This window comes from Aulonocara stuartgranti (genome assembly GCF_965226115.1).
Source record: "Aulonocara stuartgranti genome assembly, chromosome: 9".
Lineage (NCBI taxonomy): Eukaryota > Metazoa > Chordata > Actinopteri > Cichliformes > Cichlidae > Aulonocara > Aulonocara stuartgranti.
Genome location: NC_138960.1, coordinates 22,933,792 through 22,955,293, shown reverse-complemented (window position 1 = coordinate 22,955,293; position 21,502 = coordinate 22,933,792). Strand labels below are relative to the sequence as shown.

Sequence of the window (21,502 nt, the reverse complement as noted above, 5' to 3'; positions counted from 1 at the left end):
ATCTAGTTTTTTTTTTTTCACTTCAGTGCAGAGTCAACACAATCAGCCAACTAGTATTTCCAACCCTTTAAAGATTTCGGGTATTCATGGCCTCGAAGATTGAAGCAGTAGTAGCCATCAGTTTAACATTGTATTAAATAAAGTCATGTTTTGTTTTGTTTTTTATGGAAGCCATGTTAGCGTAGATGGGACTGATGACGAGAGCAGGAAGTCAAAAACAGGAGCACCCTAGAGAAACTGGTGGTGGATTTTCAAAATAAAAGATCTTTTGCAGATTCTGCTTTTAAGCAGTGTGGAGTTCTGCGAGGGTCATTGCCGGAGGCATGAGATCACAGACACCCACCCAATTATGTGGCATTTTAGGTGTCGTTTTGTGCTAAAGTAAGCTAACTATAGATGCTAGTTGTTGCTTGATATTTATAGTGCAGGCATGAGTGGCATCAATGGTCTCATCTTTGTAAAATGTTGAACAAATCTGTAATGATACGTCTCTGTTCTCCAGGTATGTGGTTACTGCAGCCACAATTATTAATTTTGAACCCTTGTAGTGTTGCCACAGAGTGCAAAAACCAGTTGATTAATTGATTAGTTAGCTGACAGAAAAGTAAAGCAAAAACAATTAGGATGCATTTTATCTGTTACTTGGATAAAACCAGCCACTGGATGACTCACTGGGCTGGAAAATGTCTCAGTAATCAATAATGACAACAGCAATTAGTCGCAGGCCCAATAAAGTGTCCTGACCTGTGTATCAAAGCATTAAAAGTCATTCTTTACTTAAACAAGAGGTGTTATGTCACAGCATGATGTCCATTTTTGAGGGCCAGCTGTGGATATGGAGGTAGGGTGTTCTAGCTCCTCGAGCCAGCATGTCAAAGTATTCTTGGGCCAGACATTGAAACCGGTGTTGTAACTGATGCATAGTCAAAGTTAGATTAAAAGCACTTAATACTAGAAAAAAGAGCTTGCATGAATGTATGTGTGAATTGGTGAATTAGACTTGTAGTAAGAAAGCAGTTTGAGTACTCAAACAGAGTAGAAAAAACTACCAGTCCATTTATTACCGCGATAAAAGACCACATATTGTGACTTTACAGTACTAGTGGTTTATTGTCATTAATCAGATTGTTTACTGTCAATATGCAATAGTTCCCATGTACAGTATCACTCTTATAGGACGTTGTTCACAGGCAAAAAAAATCAGCTTCGTTACAAGTAAACTGTAAATTCAGTTGTTTTCCATGCTAAATTATTTGGTATCATTTTGTTCTTGGTAGCTTCAAGTGTGAAGGAGTTTTGGCATCAGTTTCAAATCAGTGTTCCTTCAACAGTATGCAAAACTATGCAGGAAGGTTTTTTCAAAATGTAATCAGATCATGCACGAGTTATCTATGATGCACGCTGGCTTCGTAATCATGTTTACAAAAATCTGAGGACATACACAAAGTTCAAAATCGAATGTTAACTCGGGTCATTCTCATCCTCTTCCTCTTATTAGCATATTAATAGTCAGTTTGATACTTTGTGTTCTGTTAGCTGTAGTTCATGTTTTGCATATAATTCTGCTGCCTGAGAAAGTGCTCGTCTTCCTCTCGTTGCCTTCATCTTGTTTGTGATACAGATTTCAGGATGAGTCTGCAGAAAGTAATTGAAAGGTGCAGACAAACAAACAGGCTCAAAGCACAGGCATTTAATCATTATGCCTGCAAGGACAAAAACAAACACGTGGACATGAAACCGCTCCATACACGTTTGACCCTTCCCTGACTTCCTGCTGCTGCTGTGTTGAATACATTAACCTTTCCCGATGACTTTCCGCGGAGACGATCCTCAATATCGACACGCTATCAATCCCCTTTAAAATTACAGCCCGCTGCGTGAGCCGCCTGAATGCCTCACAGTGAAAAGCTATGACATTTCCCCTCTGTTCATCCGGTGATGCATTGTCATGGCAACCACTGAGACAGATAGGTCCGTGCTCCATGGCGAGAAGGTTTGCAGATGAGGTCGAGATCATGTGTGGTTTGGAGAAACCTCGGAATCGAAAGGGGGGAAAGCAAGACGCCGGCATCAATCATTAGATGAATGAGATCAGAGAGCTTCTGTGTGTTTATATTGTGTGGTATTATTGTTGCAGCCTGACTCACATTCAATTTTGAAGCTTTTCTTAAGTATGACTCATGCTGTATGTCTAAACTAAGAAGAATGCTGTGAGCGGGACCTTCAGTCTCCATCTATCTATATATAAATCTGTGAGCGATTAAAAATAGCTTAAGGCTTTATCTGCAGGTTCGGAGATGTTGAGACTTTAACTCCACTTTGGTGAACCTCACATTTACAAAATTTAAAACACAAGCACTTACAGCAATGACTCCAAAATTTCACTTGGTGCACAACTCCAGTTTCATGATCAGCACCAACATTAAAACAGCTGACAGGTGGACCCAATAGCATTTTGTTCCCATGCGACGTTTCGCTTGAATATCTTGGATGTGGACATTCACGTCAATGTTATGCTGACAGATACCAGTAACTTAAACATTGCATTGCAAGCAGATAAATTGACATTTTACCACAGTAAAGAGTGTAAGGCATTGACCCGGCATCCCAATGCGATCGCCATACGAGGATTTGCTGGCACAAGTTTGACTCATGGAGGCTCCACTCCATCAGGATTTTCATGACCCAAGGGATTCACGGCCAGTGTCAGTGTGTCCAACACCCCGGGCCACCCCCAAGAGAGCAAGCGTCCATGTCTACAGGCCAATTCTGTTTTGGTTTATGAAGGAAACTACAGTGTTGGATTTTATTGTTGCAGCTAATTGGTGTAGATACAGCACCGTCGTACTGAGAGCTTTATAGTTAGCAGACTGCATTTCCTATAATATTGTGTACCACAGACAACCAGCTAATATTATAAGAAACCAGGGGTCTGAATTCCTTCCTCCTCCTCTGAAACAGAGTCCAATTTGCAACACAGACACGCACAATACTGTACTAGCTTCATATGGAGCATGCTTGCCTAGAGAAAGCTGCTTTTAATAAGGAAAGCCGAAACACATCAGAATACCAGAGTATTATTTTTGTTCGTGATTCAGTTATGATCAAGTGACCAGACCTTTGTTTTCTGGTACTCATTCCCTGTAAAGAAAAAATTAGGCGTAAAGAGAAATCATGGAGGAAAAGCTGTGATATAAAAGTCAAAATAATTTCTCACACACAGTTTAAAACAAAGTTTAGTGAGCTATGACTATTTGTTGACCTTTTGTATATCGAATCTCCCACAACCAACCTAAAGTGACATTACCAAAAACCAATAAAAAGATAAATATCCAGCCGATTATTGAGGTGTCTGTTCTGTCTGCAACCACGCCTCCCTCCCACAATTTGTTTGATTAGATGTGAGAAACCCAAATGAGCATTTTTTTAAAGACCTTTTTTAATGATTGGTTTCAGAGCTTTATGGTCATTTTTAATGATAATTACAGTCTCAGTCATATAGGCCTATAGACTGGTTGGCAACCCTCTGGCAACCTCCAGTCATTAGGGATGAAATGTCTATTTCCTCACTGAATGCCGGGTTAAATTGGTCGCAAAGTGGATGCTGCATCAAAACCCTCTTTGTGATTGCGTTCCACACTTTGCATGGAAGATGCCAACTTGTCTGCAAACATTTGCCAACTGCTCACTAAGAGAGCATTTGCCTTTAAAGTAAAGTTACCCGTATTGCTTTTTTGCTTGAACCAACATGTTTCAAAAGGTGCAACCTTTACTTTGACGGCCTCTGATTCCAGTTTGTATTGCTTTCTTCACAGTTTTACTAACCAGTTTGCAAGCACTCTTGACAAGTGAGCATCTTCCATGCAAACTGCACGTCACCACAGCAAGTCTCCACCAACCACTTCCCAACATGTTGGGTAATACACAACTTTCCTTAGCAGTTGGTAGTCTCCAGCGAGTCTTTATGCCTGTGTGACTGGACTAAGGACTTCATTTTGGATAAACTTGATAAAACTTTTCAAGTGTCCTGTATATGATAAAAAGAGGTATGTGTACATGAAGGTGGACTTACCGTTGACGCAGAACTCATAGGGTGTACAGAGCTCATCTTCAAACAGGCAACCTGGAGGTCAGAGAAGGTGAAACAAAGAGGAGACAAGAAATGAAAGCAGCTCAAGTCGTTAAAGTGTTTGTCTTTGCTGCGGAGAAAATGCAATGCCAAATTAGCTACATTTTCTAAATATGTGGCAGAGCTATAAAAGTGCAGCTTAGGACTACATTAACTCTAGCCCTAGGCTTTGCCGCTAATGGCAGAGCCATCAATCATCAATTAGTGTGACTTCCCCTAGCTGTCTCTGACACTGACACCCCAAATCCATGGGCAGCGCTTCCATTTATGAATGTTGCATGAATATTAATGAGCTTTAATGCTTCCAGACTAATAAATGAACAGATGGCAGAAGCATTATGAGTAGCTGTTCCCTGTGTTCATATCTCTCTCATGTGGGAGTTGCGGCGAACAGAGGACTGATTGTTCTGCTCGCCGATCTGCACAGGTGATCCTCTACATTTACACATTTCCAGGAAAAGGCTGAGGCGTGAAAAAAACAAAAAAAAACAAAATAAAAAAAAGTGTAATTTTCTGTCTTGTACGGAGGAGGTGTTCGCACATTCAGGATCAAAATTAACTACACCGAGCACAAGATTTAGGCTTGTTCATTGAGCTCATGATACACCACTTCATGGCGTTTGCAGTGCTGGTAACACACGGAGAGTCTGCAAACAACTAGGCTGAGCCTCAGTCCTGTTTCTCCAACTCTTTTATCTTTGTTTTTCCCCTCCCTCCGCTCATCATGCAGAGTGACGGAATTGGATGCACCCTCTTGGCCCGGTGGCCTCGATGGACAGCAACGAGCAGCTTGTGACCGTGAATGAAGAACAGGCTGAGTAGGAGGAGAGGTGTCTGTCAGACTTCTTTAATAACGAGAAGAGATAGTTGCGGGATGTCGGATAATCAATTGGCACAGAAAGGGCAGATAATAAGGACAGGTGTGGAAGAGAGAGGAACTTTTCAGGCTTTACTTATCCAAAGTTTGTTCAAGTTTCTTCTCTCCCAGTTGGACGTGCAGGTCATTATTCTGTTGCATTATTAAAGGCTAATCTGCGTGGGAACTGGAACTTACAGGCACAGTGCGCAGCCATTTTGTTTAGGAGTCGAGGGCACATTTTATGAAATTACTCTTTTGCAAGGTAATGGCTTCAATGTGTCAGCAAAATTGCTATTTAACGATGTAGAGTGGGGCATCAACACAGAGCTGTAAGGTCGCTCAGCTCTCTGGAACAAAACTAAAAGGCAGAATGTCCCAAACTGAAGAAAAGGAACTTACTGCTCTAAAACCAAGACCATGAATTGCTTTTCCAACTCATTGTACCTGAATATTATTCTGCATCATAACGAGTATATACCTCATTTTAATGGACACATTATAGGCTAAAGGATGCCTGTATATGCACCAATATATTTTTGGAAGAGTCATTTTCAGTTATATTTGCAATTTACAAATAACTAAAACCACAACTCTAATGCTCATGGTTTAAAACCTGGGTTTCTGTCTTATATCAGAAGGTTTGCGGCAGAAAATAAACAGATGATAAACTTTCTGTGTGCTCCCTGACGGATCTGACGGATAAAAAGCCAAATATTTCCACATTTGGTGGAGTTGGTGGAGACCAAAAACAGAGTGACAAGTAGAGTGAATCATCCAGACTAGAGGCCTGAAACAAAAATCCATATGAATGTTAATGGTAAACTTCATACAGTTTTATCAATTTTAATATGGCAGGGTTGTACTTGTACTTGTACAGAAATGCAAGTGAACACTGGGTCTAATCATATCCAGGCTAACACTTTCCAATCATTGCTTACTATCAACACAGATACATTTAAAGAGGCTAACAAAAATCTAAAAAAGCCCCAAACAGTTACACTTTTGCTCAAGTTACTCTTTATCGTGCAGGCGGTCAATACTCATCGGATTACAAATGTTGTCCTTTGCAAACATATTCTTCACATTCATGCTTTATTATATATGAAACGTTTATGGAGATTTGGTTATCATGTACAAAGAAAAACTCAACAAATGCCCGTCGAGCAGAATTAGGCAGATACTTGCTCAAAATTAACATTCAAAGGAGCTCCATCCCCCCAAGACACCCTCAATCCCTCAAGAGCCACTTATGCCAGCTGGTGTTGAGACTGTGTCCACACAAACACGCCCCAACAAGTCTCACAACAGCACTGCTTACCAAACACAAGTCAGAGTGAACCAAATCATCACACAATGCGAAGAAATCTATCAGAAAGACTGGAGAGAATGGACTAAAAGCCAAAACAAATTAGAGAGATTATGAAATGGCAGAAAATCCGTTGACTGTCAGAGGCAGAAATCAGAAACATTCTAACCAGGCATAAGGTCAGTGACCATAAACCGGCAATGGAAGATACAAACAGAAACAAAACTGTGACAGGTGAGGTTGAAACAGAGATGCATTTCCTCTTAAGATGTAAATTACTCAGTGACGTGAGGACCACTTACTTCAACCAATTCAGATCTGTATTTCAGTGAGCTAAACAACATGACAAAATTAGAAGCAGTCCAAGGAGAAGGACACGGGGCCTATCTGGCTGCCCAGCATATATCAAAATGACACAACCTGAGTGAGGACCAGGACTGACGTACACCTGCACGTGTTGTACTGTACAGCTGTTTGTTGAACTGAGTAGAAATTAAATGAACCGATACTGATACTGTTTTTTCTGTTGATATCTTTTGATATATTTCAAAACTTTATGTATACTGTGAGTGAATGAATATTGAATGTTGTCATGTTCCTTTTCTTAACGGTGCTATCACTTGGTTTAGCTACATCTGTCGCTATGGCTGTCTTCCCACTGCTATGTCCACTGTGTTAGCCATCAACAGTTTGTCCAGCTCTATCCTCTATGGAAGTGCCACAGCATCTGGGCTCGGTCATTCTCAACCAACCAATGGGGCGTGGCCTATTTTGACCTTGGGATCTCCAGGCCATACCCAGCACGGATGTTCAATTTCCAGTACCATGTATGCCCTCCCTGCTAGCCTGTTGCACCCTGCTAATATGTGCTGGATCGTGTCAGTAGCCTGCACCTGTTGTATCACCATATTAACCTCTAGCTCTCTTCCACAGGGTGTCTTTTATGTTGTTATTCTCCCCTCACCCCCATCCAGTCTGGGCAGATGACTGAGCCAGGCTCTGCTGGTGGTTTCTTCCTTAAAAGCTTAAAATTTAGTTTTTCTTTCCCACTGTCGCCGAGTGCTTGCTGGAGAAGCATGGGCCATTACCACTCTCGACTGAGTCATTTGACTTTCTGATGATGAACATTAATTAGAGTTCAATTAATTTCTTGGTTAATCAATCAACAGAAAAAATTAACTAAAACATTTTGGATAGTTGATTAACGATTACAGTTAAAGCTTCTAAACTGAGAGGATTTTTGCTTTTTCTAATTAGGCATCACTTCCTGTCAGTTTGTTGTTTCCACAAATGAAACAATTTTAAGACATCACCTTGGGCTTGAGAAAAAATGAAGTTCTGACATTTTATAGACCGTGCAAACAATATTCACCTGCCAGCCCTAATTTTCGCACGACTTTGTTTAACTTACCAAGACTTTCCCATTTAGCTTGAAGGTAAGTGAAAGAAGAATTTACACCAAACTTATAAAGCAGTCACTTAGAGCTGGAAGAGTCAATCCCTCTTGACCATGCACATCTCAGCACTCCGCAATTAGTGTCAGTCCATTCAACTTTACTTCCTCATCACTTCCCTGTTTAATTCATGGGGTTCTCTGGGAAGCCTTGTCAGCTCTCAATATTAATTACAACTTTCCACTAATAACGCGTCCAGTCGAGCATAGTTAGTCAGACAGTATGTGTGTGTGTGTCTGCGTGTGAGATAGGCAGGGACATAGAATTGATAACAGCACAGCCCCTTTCTCCAACACCGTGCGAGATGATTAAAATGGCGCCTTTTAATTAAAATGCAATCACAGTGGATGCTGCTGATTACCCCAGGCAGAAAAAAGGACTTGTCGATGCTGAGGGAGAAAAAAAAAAGGAGTCCTTGCTTTATCTTGATGACGCATCCTGACAAAGAACAGCCGCGCTCTTTTATTCAACCCAAGGCCTACAAGATAATTTCACAAACACAATGACCTTTATGAAAAAGTGTTACGTTTGGTATTAAGTACTGAGGCCGTGTCAGCCTCGTCACAGATCAATCATGGCTTATCTGTAGCCGTTCTTCAAGTCAAGTAAGTGCAGTTACAGACGGATTTAAAGGGAAATGATTTGTGCTTTTTAGACGATTTTTAACTTAAGCATGTGACTTTTTTCCTTCGACCCATGTGAGCAATGCAGTAAAAACATGTCATATATGCTCACCTTTCACACTGTTATCACTTATCTTAGTTATGCCGGTTATAACAATGATCTAAAACATACCAGCAATTGTGTTTTCAATCAAAATTAAGGTTTTGGAGCGCCCCAGTCGAAGTCCAGACTCATATCTGATTGAGATGCTTTGGAGCCCGTTCATACCCAAAACCCTCCAATGTGGGGGAATTTTAAACAATCCCCCCAACAGTGATATAAAAGACTCACAGCCACAAACGTTTGATTAGCTTTAGGTTTTACACAGGATCAGGTGCATTTTGTATTACTCAGGTTATCTTTGTTGATGATTTATAAGATTTAGTGTGACAAATATGCAAAAAACCAAGAAATCAGGACTCTTTAGAAACTAATATTAATATATAAAGATAATGAAAGTAATTGTTAGTAGCTGCACTAGATGAGAGCCGACTACAACTGCTGTAAATATGCAGAAGTTTCTGCTCCCAAAATAGATGCTTTGTGACCTAATTTATAAATGCTGTATGAAGGGAGACTCCAGAAGGTCACAGGAGTTACTTCACAGTTTTTTAACAAGATGCAGCGGTAGTTAGAGGTCTGTATTCTCAAGAGACGGTAAAATAGGAGGTGTATCAGACAGAAGTGCATAACTACATGTGCTACAGTCACTGTTTGTCTCTGTCTGCCTTTCAAAATGACATTAAAACATGCTGTGCAGACTTTGCATAAATAACACCTTCAGGAAAGCATGCAACAGTGGGAACTTGGACGGGATCTATTACCCTTTCTGAGACCTCTACATGCAGCACAGAAACACTTTACGAGGATGTGTCCTGTCTACTTTGTTACAAGTAACTGCTATTTAGGGCAGCAAGTGCACCGACCGTGTAAGTAAACAAGGAGCAGCACAGGCACATGCAAAAAAACTATTCACCTATAACTAAAACCACCTGCGTGTTGGGACACAGCAGCGTGCGTATCTCCCCTTGGGAGTGTGAAATCAGAGAGGAGTGAAAGGCTTGTTTGAGGAAAAGCAATTACATACGTTTCTCATTAGAAAACAATATAACCACATTATCCGACAGTCAATCTCCACCTGAGCATTATAATGCTATTAAGTACACATCCCAGTGCACATTTAGGTCTCTAAACGTTTGGCTGTGATTGGCTGACCTTGCCCGGAACATTAACTATGTCCCTATGAGGCAAAACCCTAAGCTCAACAAGAAGTCAGAGGCCTGATCATCCACTTTCCCTCACAGGTGGTTGGCCGGTGCTCGGGTACCATCTGCGATGTCTGAGGGGCCAAGGAGAACGCTGGGAGCCTGGCAGCGAGAACAGCCAATCCCGAGGCCTGCTGCAGTTAAGGGCATATTTCATTCACTCTCTGGGGCCACCAAAGTATCTTTTATTATAGATATAAGGTGCAACCAAGGACGCCTGGCTCATTTTTTGTAAATCACAGACAACTGTACCGTCAGCCAAAAAAGCCATTTTAGAACAGCGCGGCGGGTGACAACTGCAATAAAAGTGCAAGTGAATTGAAAAGGGAGCGTGGCTGGAGCGGGGACAGCAGAGAAGAACATCACCTGCAACCAAATTAGCATCAGCTTGACACCATGTCCGCAGATTTAAACAGCTTGTGTCATTAAGGTGCTCTCCTGCTAAAATTAAAGATGGCTCCAAGCTTTTCTCTGCTCCAGAAGGTCTGTTCTTGTCAAAAGCTGCATGCTATGTGTCAGCAACTGAGCTCTGGTTACCTTATCACGATCCTCGATGTTTTTTATACATTCCCCCCCCCCACACGTTTTCATCTGAATATGGCAGGACGCTGCTATAACAGTTGTTTAAATAAGACAGTGACATTTTGTTCACCCATATTTCATCAGGAAACTATTTTCTCTGGGGTGAAGGACAAAATGAATAATTCACTTTAACACCACAAGAAAATACAGTAATTCTACCATTGAGGCTTCACTTCTATCACTGCATTAGAGAAAAAAAAAACCTTTTTATGTTTAAAGGAACAGTTTTCTTCTCAAGGCTAAGGTGAGAGCTTTCTTGTGTGCCCAATGTTTGTGAAGCAGCCAGTTAGCTTAGCGTAGCTTAGCTTAGCATGTTTAGTTAACACAGAGCTAGCTGTTTGCCCTTGTTTATAGATTTTGTGCGAAGCTAATTAGCTTTTAGCCGTAGCTTTTTTAACCTGTAGCGTAATTATCTTTTTTTTATTGTGTTTTGGTAAAATATTTCCTTTTAGCAAGATGGCACATATAGATATTGTGGGACTTTTTCTTTAGTTCAAAGCATTTAACAGAAACTAAATCTAAAAGTTTTTAACCTGAATTAGGAGCTTGGGGGTCAAAGTGAGGGGACTCTGGGGTCACTTTGACTGAAGAGAGATCCTGATGTGAAACCACCTGGCATCCAGAGGAGTGTAACCAGACACAATTCCCTCAGAATTCCCAAGCAGGCAGGTCACTCTCAGTCACTCAGCTGCCAGCTCCAGGCGACAGCCCAGACAACGGCTATGAATTAAAGATGGCAGCATCACTGCGGCAACAGAGGACCCAGAAATAGGCCGGGTTGACCTTTTTCCCGACCTGCACTGAGTGATTCAGACATTTGATTTTCTCCCTTCTCTTGAGGTGTGATTGAGTGTTGAAAAGCAGAAGTGGAGCGAGTGAAACAGCTAAGCCTCTTCTTTCTTATGTTCCAAAGAGCTCGAAGTGAACCAGCACAAACTGCCCTGAGGGGAATATCTAATCCTGCAGGTGAGGACAAAGGTTTAACTCTTGAGTGCCAGCTGAACCTCGATTAAAGTGCAGGTCAGTACCACGCCTCGGTGTTTGGACTTTCCTGTCCTGCAGATGTGACATCGATGACATGCAAATGGGAGTGAAATGACATCTTTGTTGGCCTCAAGTCATTTATGTGCCTGAGTGGTAATTTCACAGCTTAAAATGAAACTACTCAGCTGTACCACCTGTGGAATTAAACGCCTTAAGATGCAGATGAGATGAGAGGAAATTGATATGAAACTGTCTCCATGCCGCTCCCTGGTCAGAACACCTCTCATCACTGAGGGATTGGATTTTTATGGCTGCAGTTGGTGCAGACACCCAAAGGCATCACATTTCTGACTCAGTGAAAACACTGTGGCAGTGGGGTGTGGTTTTCTGGCTCAGCTGTGAAGAGAGGAGGGAAAGTGATTCGTTTGAGGAGGGTGGCACACCTGGTGTGCATCTGCTGATTAACCTCTCCTCTTATATATAGTAGGGCATGAGCACAGCAGGCGCTGAGAGAACCTTTGAAAAGAATGACGACATAAAGCGGAGCGGGCATTGATGTGTATGAGTGCGTAACAAAGGGCAAAATAAACAGGGTGTGTGTATAAATTGGGACTGGCCAGGCCTCTTTACACTGAGGAGAGCCCTTAGTGGCAAGGCTACAAACACACATAATCACACATACAAAAACACATAAAGCCCTTCTCTTAGCTGACTTTAAGTTTGGAAAAACCAAGTAAATATAACGCAACATAAACTGAACAAATAGCATTCCTCCTCTAATATTTTACCTTACGTGCTTCTGCATAATCACCCCCATTGCAAGATGAATATCAATATTAGGCTATTGAGAAGGAAAGGCAGTCTATATTCAGGTGGATTTTAAATGCTGAGGTATTCAGCGGTATCCAAGTCCTATTATTTAAATTTGTGGCCCCCAGGGTGACCGCAAAGGGGGTTAAAACACATTCATTTTAAACTATTTATGCTACCAACTAGTGCCATAAACAGAAATACGGATGTTTATGTCCTGTTAGAAAAAACGTTTTTCTCTCAATGGATGGTTGTGGTTTAAAGGAGCCAGTTGAGGTGGTTTATGTATCTGACTGGGATGTCTCCTTGATGGGTTTCAGGGAAGGTGACTGGGAGGAGGCTACGGGGCATACTCCAGACTCAGTCGAGAGATTGTATCTTTCAGCAGGTTTGGGAAAGCCTCGGTGTTTCCCCTGATGAGCTGGAGGTAGTAGCCTGGAGAGGGAGGCCTTGACGTCTCTGCTGAGTGTTAACATCGTAACCTGATCCCAGAGAAGTGGCAGAAGATGGAGGGATGCACGTACGAACAGTCGTTTTTTCTCATTAGTCCCCTATTTAAACTGTATTAAGCTTTAAAGTCATGATATACTGAGCTAGCTTATGATAGCTGTTAACTTAGCACTACAGCTTCTTATCAAAACACGACCACTTCTGACACCAACAAAACACCAAGGTGGTGACCAAAATGCCAAATTCTTGGCCCTAAACGATCGCACATTACCCATCACGATAGACGGCAGACACGGTTTAAACCTCCTCCTCGCTTCGAGCCTCCGCTGTCTCACCGTCACCTTTTTTCTTCTCTTCATATATGTTACTAATGTACTTCAAATGAGACAGTTGGTCACAAATATAGGAAAACACCCATCTTTCTGTTGCTTTTTTCCCTTCAAACAGTCATTTTCCTTTCCTGCTGCACTGAGAAATGGCCCAGAGTATTAATCAGCATCCCCCAAAGGCGAAACCGGAACGTTACTGCTTTAATCACAGCTGAGATAGTATAGATTAATTCCTGTGCTCAGCTCACAGCTTTCAGAATCCTCATTACTGTGTTATTGTCCTCATTATAAATCTTAGCTCCGCCACACAGAGGTGACCTTCACTCTGACCCCTTTACCAACACCAGTTAATTTGAACCTTGAGAAACGCCGTCCACTCCTCCTTGTAAAAACCGATGACGTTTTTAACACTCGCCGTGTCAGGTGTGTGCAGAGGAGAGAGAGTGCAAAAAGGAGCACGTTCTTTGCACTGTTGTTGGCACGCAAGCGGGAAAACACCTTCTTTGTTTGTGTTTTTAATCAACGTAAAGGTCCAAATGCGTCATGTTCTTACACCTGACAAGTCTCAGAGGAAGAAAGAGCCTCTACTGAACTATAAACTAATTTTAGCGTCTAAAAGAAAAGCAGACTTCCCCTGGAACATGTCGCCTTCCTCGCTTCTCTGGCGGCACTCCTCCTCCTTGACCCAGAATATCTTCAAGGTTCACCTTGAACTGAAGAGAGCCTAACGAGATGTATCGTCTCGACACGTCTATCTTGACACAATTCTGACTTCATTCCTCTCATAAGCTGCCGACATTTGTCTGGAAAGACACAGGAACAGCCAGCCGCCGTGCTCCCAACACACTCCTCTGAGCATCTGTTGAATCACAAAGAAAATCCACCCTCCGCCTGTTATCACACCAGCCGTGGAAGCAACCCAAGCCATGGATACACAGCCTGCTTTGTTTTACGTTTTTTTCCTTGCACTTTCAAGGGTACAATTGTGAAATCAACTAAAAACTCAAAAATACCAGTTTCCCAGACTATCTGAAAAACAGCGTCGCTCGAATAGCTTATCAGTCTGCGATTCATGTCATCCTGAAAACAAGACTTCCAGCAGCTGTGTGGCTGAGAAGAGGTCCTTTACAACACCGTATGCGCTTTATTAGCGAGAATCAATAGATATATATTATATTCAGCAACAGATGATGGCAGAACTGTTAATGTCAGATCAGTTACACTCGTACTGAATGCTGCAGCTGTTGAGTTTATTAATTTGGAAAAACAGGCTTTGCAAATAGCACACCAAATGCTTATTTAACCATCATGTGCTGCCATGTGCACGAAGAGGGGGATGTACTGCACAATGAAAACTCATCCAATAAATGGTTTGCCATTTATTAGATGAGTCAAAGCCCTTAGTGAATTGTAGAAGGGCTCCTCATACGAAGTGTCAATAAAGGCTGAGCTGAAGGCCGGCGCTTCGGCCTGACCCTCCACCAGACCAGTCAAGATGACTCAGACATCCTGAGAGAAACGAAAAATGCACTGTGACCTTTACTGAGAGTAGGAGAGCCATCAAAGCCGGGTTTTTATTAGTCTAGCAGTCATATTAGTTCTCGTCCTTATATGAGTTTTAACTTAATTAGCAATTTTGGTGGCAGAGGAGTTTTCATTACTAGAAAACTCATATACATACATGCATGAGGTGTTTGACTATACCTTCTTCTGCTTTGGCCCAGAGTAAAATATCTTACAGTGAAAATCTGTTGCAGATATGTTTGTGCAGAAGAAGGTCTTTGATCACTTGTTTGCTCCCTTAATGTGTTATCTAGTAGCTTAACACCTGTAAACATAACTGCCCACACTGGCACTATGAACTTGTTGTGGTTTAATTCAAAGCACCAAAGAGAACCTCCCAACTCCTCTTCTTCATACTTTTTTGTCAGCAGCAGATATTTCTGCATCAAATTTACATTTTCTTCGTCCATGTATTTATGGAAGTATTGCCTACTTGGCATATCCAAAAGGAGTAAAAGGTTGTAACAGAACAATTTTAGGGTCAAGATGAATGAATGAACTTTATCCACATTCATTTTCAAAAATGCGCACGTCAATTTCAGGGGCATTCCCACTTTATCTGACGGGTGGCTGCTGTGTGCGAGCTAATTCGAACTACTGACAAGGACCTCTGGGGTGGGTGTCGGAAGTTGTACTGGTGTTTTTCAAGGAATTATCCAATAAATAATATGACTTTCTGTGTAGTTAATTGTACTGACAGCTAGGGGTGGAGGCTGTAGCCCCAAAATTATATCACAAAATTTCAAGGAAATTTGCAATGATGATAATTATGGTGAATGCAGTTTGCAGGCAGCAGCATTTATTAGTGCAAATAAAATAAAGGGCGTTTTCCATCCTTCATTTCCAATGAGCTGCTGTCAGTGATGACAGACTACCTCATCTGAACTCGCATCTATTGCCACAAGCAGCAGCAGTATTATAGTGCAATAGTAGTGACACACCATTATTTATAGTGATAAAGGATACGTCAAAAGCAGAAATGTAGCCCAGGTAGTGTTTTCTCTGGAAATTTGTAAGTATAAAACAACAGCTTAACACTTTAGTGTAGAGTAATTAAAGTCACTGAACTTTGCAACTCTTATATTGTCACATAATGCTGCTTTTCCATCATTTAACTGCATCAGTAATTCCCATCCATCGTTTGGTCTTTCTGTCATATTGAGTGCAGTGAGTGAGCGCTCCGGTGACACTCTGCTGAGTCATTTGTTTACTTTTGGGTCGCACATCACCGTCTGCTAGCACCTCCTCGTGTGTCTTCATAGCTTAGTGGTACTCCTGGTGTTTTTTGTTTTTTTCAAGTGGTGAAACGAGTTTGTTGTTTCCACCTTTATCAGGAACAGGTTTTTTTTTTAATAGTGTACAAAGTGTAGCCTACTTTGTTGGAGGTTGATGAAGCAGTACCGCTCAAGACTGGCACCCGCTCTCGCTCTCAGATGTTCTCGGGCTTGTGTCATTGTGTGGGCTATGAAACAAACTTGTGGTCTTGATAAACCACTGATATCATAATATTACACTTTTTTTGACCATGTAAAAATGTATTTATACCAGTATGTCTGGGGACAATATGGTACGGCACAGGACGCTCTAGTTTTTAAGTGAAATTTCTGTAAATTCTAAATAAAATTGTCCCCAAAAATTAAATGAAAGCAGCCAAATTATTAAAATTGAGGCTTAAAAACATCCAAAGCGTTTCTACTGTGTGATGACTGGGTTGATCTTTCATATACAGTCTATGGCAGGGGTGGGGGAACTCCAGGCGTCGAGGGCCGGTGTCCTGCAGGTTTTATATGTGTCCTTGATCCAACACAGCTGATTTAAATGGCTAAATTACCTCCTCAACATGTCTTGAAGTTCTTCAGAGGCCTGGTTATGAACTAATCGTTTGATTCAGATCTGCTGACCCAGGGTGATATCTAAAACCTGCAGGACACCGGCACTTGAGGCCTGGAGTTCCCCACCCCTGGTTTATGGTAACGGCTTCAAATACATTGCACCTGCTTCTATAGAGGTTTTGCATACTGCACTGGTGGACAAGTTAATGTGGCATTAACTTCATGGCAGTCACTGCTGAAGTCCCAGTCACGCAGACCTACAGACTTGTCAGTGATCACCCCCTGGCAACCACCTGTTGCTATGGAATGATGTGTTTTCCCCAACTGGTGGTAAAAACATCCTTGTGTTTGCTTTGGTCGCTAGCACGTTGCTGACGTCATAGTTTGAATGGAAGTGACTTGTCTACTAACCCTGTCCAGCTACTCTCCGAACTATAGCAAAACAGTGAAAAGTGAGAGTGGAAATGGCGAGTCAAAGTTGTGCCGACCTGTTTCAAAATTCATTTGACACTTTTTTGAGTTTTTAGTTAGCAAGTATTTGCAGAGAAACTAAGAGAGAACTACAGACAACCACAGCATTCTGCAACCAAAGCAATGTCAAGAGGTTTTTGCTGATTTGCATTGTTTGCCACCCAGTTCACCCAGTGACACCGAGCAGCCTCCAGAAACCGCTGCCAACAGGTTGGGGGAATGCACATTTTGTGCCCTAGTGCCACAAAAAAGAAGACATCCTAAACCACGCAGCATAAAGGATGAAAAAAGACAACTTCCACTGAAGCAAGATGTCCTGCTTGTGGATGCAGACTTCACCATGTTTATAATCTGTGCTGTAGTAAAATATCAATCCTAATACTGCTGCACATTTCGATCGCCTCTGTTGATTTATTACCACTATGAGATGCTTGATTACCACTCAGTCCTGATATCTATTGGATGACAGAGGGCTGTGGCAAAATACATACAGCTCAGCAGCCAGTTAATCAAATCCCACTTGTCTGGGTATGTTAGGCGGTGGCTGCTGAGAGCCAGCTGTAAAGAAAAAAACAACAGACAGACAGTGCAGCCTTAAAGCACATCTCCAATGTACACATTGGAGAAAGGTCACATATCAATCAATATATCCTCTAACACTCCTTAATTTGTGTGTAAAAAGTGTGTTGAAGGGGGGAGTGGAACAGATTTGCTCAGAGGCTGTCACAAGCCCCGCGTGTCCATGTTAAACTCTGCTCAGTCTGATCTCAGTGTTCCTGCTAGATTTGTGTGTGCATTATTAGAATCGCAACAACACCTCGATAGCAGCTAGACTGCTCTGCTTTCCCTTTATTAAATCCTCGGAGCTGCTCATAACCTTTAAAGGATTAATATTTCTTTCTTTTATTATTTACATATAGCAAATGTTGCTGAAAGTACATTTTTTTCTCATAAACAGCACCTGCAAGCTGGAGAAAAGCTACCTGCGTAGCTAACAAACACTGGGATTTTTTCAGTAGTTGTATTGGGATTCTTGTCACTGCCAAACCTCTGCAAACAAAGCAGAGATGCTGAACAGAATTTTAACAACAATCCTGATGGAAATACTGATCGCAAGGCACTAGAGTGTTTCTGCTAATTTTCTATTGGCTACAATCTGTGCTGGAGTCAATAAATTCATTATTTAAATTATGTTTTTTCTAACTTTGTGTAAACAAGGCATTAACCTTTCAGCACTCTTCAAATAAAGATGAATAGTTGCCAATCCTTTGATAAAAATCTTTCTGCCTCTTTCATCAATTACGAGCACAGCAGGCCTTCGCGTACACTGAGGCAAAATTAAAGTGTAAGAGTGCTGTTAAGCTTTTTAAATGCCGCTGCCTTTTGGTTAATTTACAAGTGCTGTGCTTTTGAATTACATCTCACTTTCAAGGCGGCAGACTCAAGGCTGGTTAGTGAGTCACCTTGGTGGGAACAAGTTGGAAACGCGTTAACCAGTCCATGACCTCTCCCAGTCTTTGGAAGACCAGAGCGTCCTCCCAGAAGAAGCCGCTCAGACGTCAGCAGCTGGGTCAAGGCAACAAAATGGCACGCCGTGTGAGCGAATCTAAACCAATCGAAAATTTTAGTGCACCACAGAGACGACGAACAGCAAATACAGGAGGAATAAAGGGTTTAAAGTTTCAACAGTGATGGGTAATGGTGGCATGTTTTAGGCTATTTTAGGCATTGTAGCTGCCAGGAGAAAACAACATTTAACTTTGGGGAAGTTTACTTTTATCTTCTTTAGGATTCAAGTTTTGCAGCCAAAATAGTTCAGGTTAGAAAACAGAATTGCTGTAATTTAGTTTAGCGTTCTGCCTTTAAGCTGATTAATTTAGTAAATTACTACAACACGAACCCACAAAACATCAGTTAAAATGCTTCCTAGAGTTGGCTTTATACTTTCTTTAAAGTATTTGGGGAAAAGTCCATCTACCAACAAAGCTGTTAGATGGATTAACTAAATTTTTCTTATTTACATTTCATTTACATTTGTAGTCATTCAATTTTTATGCTAGATGCATTTCTGACTCCACAGTTATGTTGCAACCAATTCGTTAAGGCTTAATAATTATGATTGTAAACCCTCCACAAGTTAAAATGCGATTTAAAACCACTAATATTTACTAGATATTGCTTCTCTTCCTATCTGTAGACAGTATAAAACATGGATGTAGCTCCTCAGTTCAGAACAGCCACAAACCTGCTGATGGCAATAGCTGTGGTTGTAAAAACACTTCTAGTCTGTTGGAAAACAGCTTTCAATCTTGACATCTAAAACACTTTTCTGCTAAGTTCATGGGCCCAGTCACTCGTTTCAGGACATAATGAAAAGAAAAATTGTCTTTGTTATAAATCTTGGCCATAGTATGTTGCAAAACGGATGATTACCTGTGCATCGAGCGAAGCAGCAAAGAATGAGTTTATTCTAATCTTGTGTTTCTGTTTTGCTGTTGTTATATTATTACCAGTGGTGGGAATCCAGAATCAGTTTAAGTAGGTTCAGAGGTGTCCAACCATCAAAATCCTCTGCTTCCAAGCTTATCAGGCCCTTATTACAATGCTGGCATGTTTTTCTGCCAGTTGCATTGATTCATTGATTAAGCCACAGAGTGTACAAAAAAGGTGCTTTCAGCCAATAATGATGCGACCTATATGGACAGACATACTGGGGCACCTGCACATTTCACCTGCTGGAGCTGCTCCGTCATTGAAACCCATGTAATGAAGTTCCCAACACACAGTTTTGGTGCTGATGTTAAAGATTATATTATTGTCTCTATTTTCTGTTTGAACTCTAGAATCTGGTTAGATTTTAGTTCTTGCTACTTTTCTAATCCATTGCCCTGTAAATCTTTTTCTAGATTACTTTATATTTGATTCCCTGCATTTTAGTTCAAATTAGCCTTCCTGGTGTCATCGCATACATCGCTGTCAAGTGTTTGTCTCTGTTATGCAGTTACTCTGTTTTACTGGTCCTCTTGAGTCATTACTTTCATTTCCTTCAATATTGCCAGAATCACTTTCAGCTGTGTCTTGTTACCCCGATGTTTCCAGTCTCCCCGATTACCTCCAATATTTAATTAAAGCCCCCGTTTTCCTTAGAATCTAGAATCGTAAGGCGTTCTTGTCCATCCATCTTTGTGCGTGGGAAATGAAATAACATAAATTCTGTGGTACTTTTATTTATTTATTTTTTTCTACTTTGTTTTGTTTTTTGTTTATGAAGTCTGCATTCGGGTCTACAACCTGCAAACCTTGACAACGTGATCTGCCACTTTGTGGCTCAGTTGTTGTGCTTCCTAAACACTCCTACTTTGCAAGAATATCTCTTACAGCTGATTGTGAAACATCAAATCTCTAGAGATGCAACGTTGGCCTCCTACCACAGCACCATACTCAAATTCAGTGGGCTCTCTACAAAAACACATTCTTTCACAATGTTTGTAGAGGCAGACTTCATGGCTTGGTACTTGATTTTATACACCTGTGATAACGGGACTGAAAACACCTGAATTCAAAGATTAGGTGATGTTAGCCAGATACTTTCCCCCCCCACATAATGCAGCTTAAACCTGCATTCTTTCTAATAGCTAGCAGTGGGGGACTTGTACAGCTTTACTTGATCTATGACCTCAGTAACACTCCCCCGATAAGTCAATGGTCTCGTCACCAGTTTTAAGTCTTCTTCTTTGATGTATTAAACATTTTTGTCCTATTTATTGAAAAACAACCAAACAGGCTGTGCCTACCTAGTGATGTCATAGTGCCATATCAGTCTTTTATATACAGTCTTTGGCGTGCGTCTTCTTTTCATTCTACAAAGAACATTTATCAGGAATCAGTAGTTGAGTTGACCTGTATGCAGAATCGATGAAAACACTAATGATCACTAATGCTCATCTCTTTATTCCCACACAGCAAATAATAGGTTTGGATAACTGCTGAAGTGTCTCAGGGGTGGAGTCTTTGAGCCAATGTGGAAAATGTTGTGCGTATGGACATAAATTCACACCACTACTTAAATATCACAGCCATTAACTGCATTTTCAGAGCTTGTAGCTGCAGACTTATTTTCTCCGTCTGGCTTTCATGTGCTCTCAGACATGCAGGATGTATACACCCACACACAGCGTGCTCTCACCGTCTCTCCCACACAAACACAATGATGTGGTTATTTTTAGATCAAGACACACATATATTTATATTTATATTTATATTTATATTATATATATATATATATATATATATATATATATATATATATATATATATATATATATATACACACACATATGGAGAGAGCTTTACATATGCTATATAAATAGAGTCACATCATGAGTGCACTTTGATCCAAATCTTCCCTATGACATGGCATAATCCGCAGTGGGGCTCATTAAAAACAATAACCATCCCCAACTCTCAGCCACACTCTGACAATGGAGACCTCATTCACACACACAGAAAAACACTCTGAGAATTCAATGAGAGAAATGCACTCGGGGAATATGAGCACTGACTCATTCACAAGAATTTGAAGAATAAATTAGCCAACTTGCAGAGAGAAAAACCCAGTGAACAAAAGGGTAAGTTCTGGGCTTTCCATATTATTGTATTTGTTAATCTGATCACTTAGAATATATGTGTTTATATGAGAAAATAAGACAACAGGTTACCAAAGGGCTTCCTCCTGTTCTAAATATACAGAATATGATGCAGCTCAGTGTCTGTATGAATCATCAGAGCAGAAGAGGCGACCAGAG

The 21,502-nt window shown here is 41.1% G+C and overlaps 1 protein-coding gene across 3 annotated transcripts in view; it reads right to left on the bottom strand.

Annotated features, from left to right (window-relative positions):
- The window catches only part of ptprn2 (protein tyrosine phosphatase receptor type N2), a 147,665-nt gene that overhangs the window by 124,684 nt on the left and 1,479 nt on the right, over positions 1–21,502 (bottom strand). For 2 of the 3 annotated variants that reach the window (XM_082546246.1, XM_082546247.1), the window contains exon 2: positions 4,073–4,123. In XM_082546246.1, coding sequence (XP_082402372.1) covers positions 4,073–4,123 — 51 coding nt within the window. Of the gene's footprint in view, positions 1–4,072; positions 4,124–13,538; positions 13,765–21,502 lie in introns of those variants that run through there. The other variant, XM_082546248.1, reaches the window with a different exon arrangement.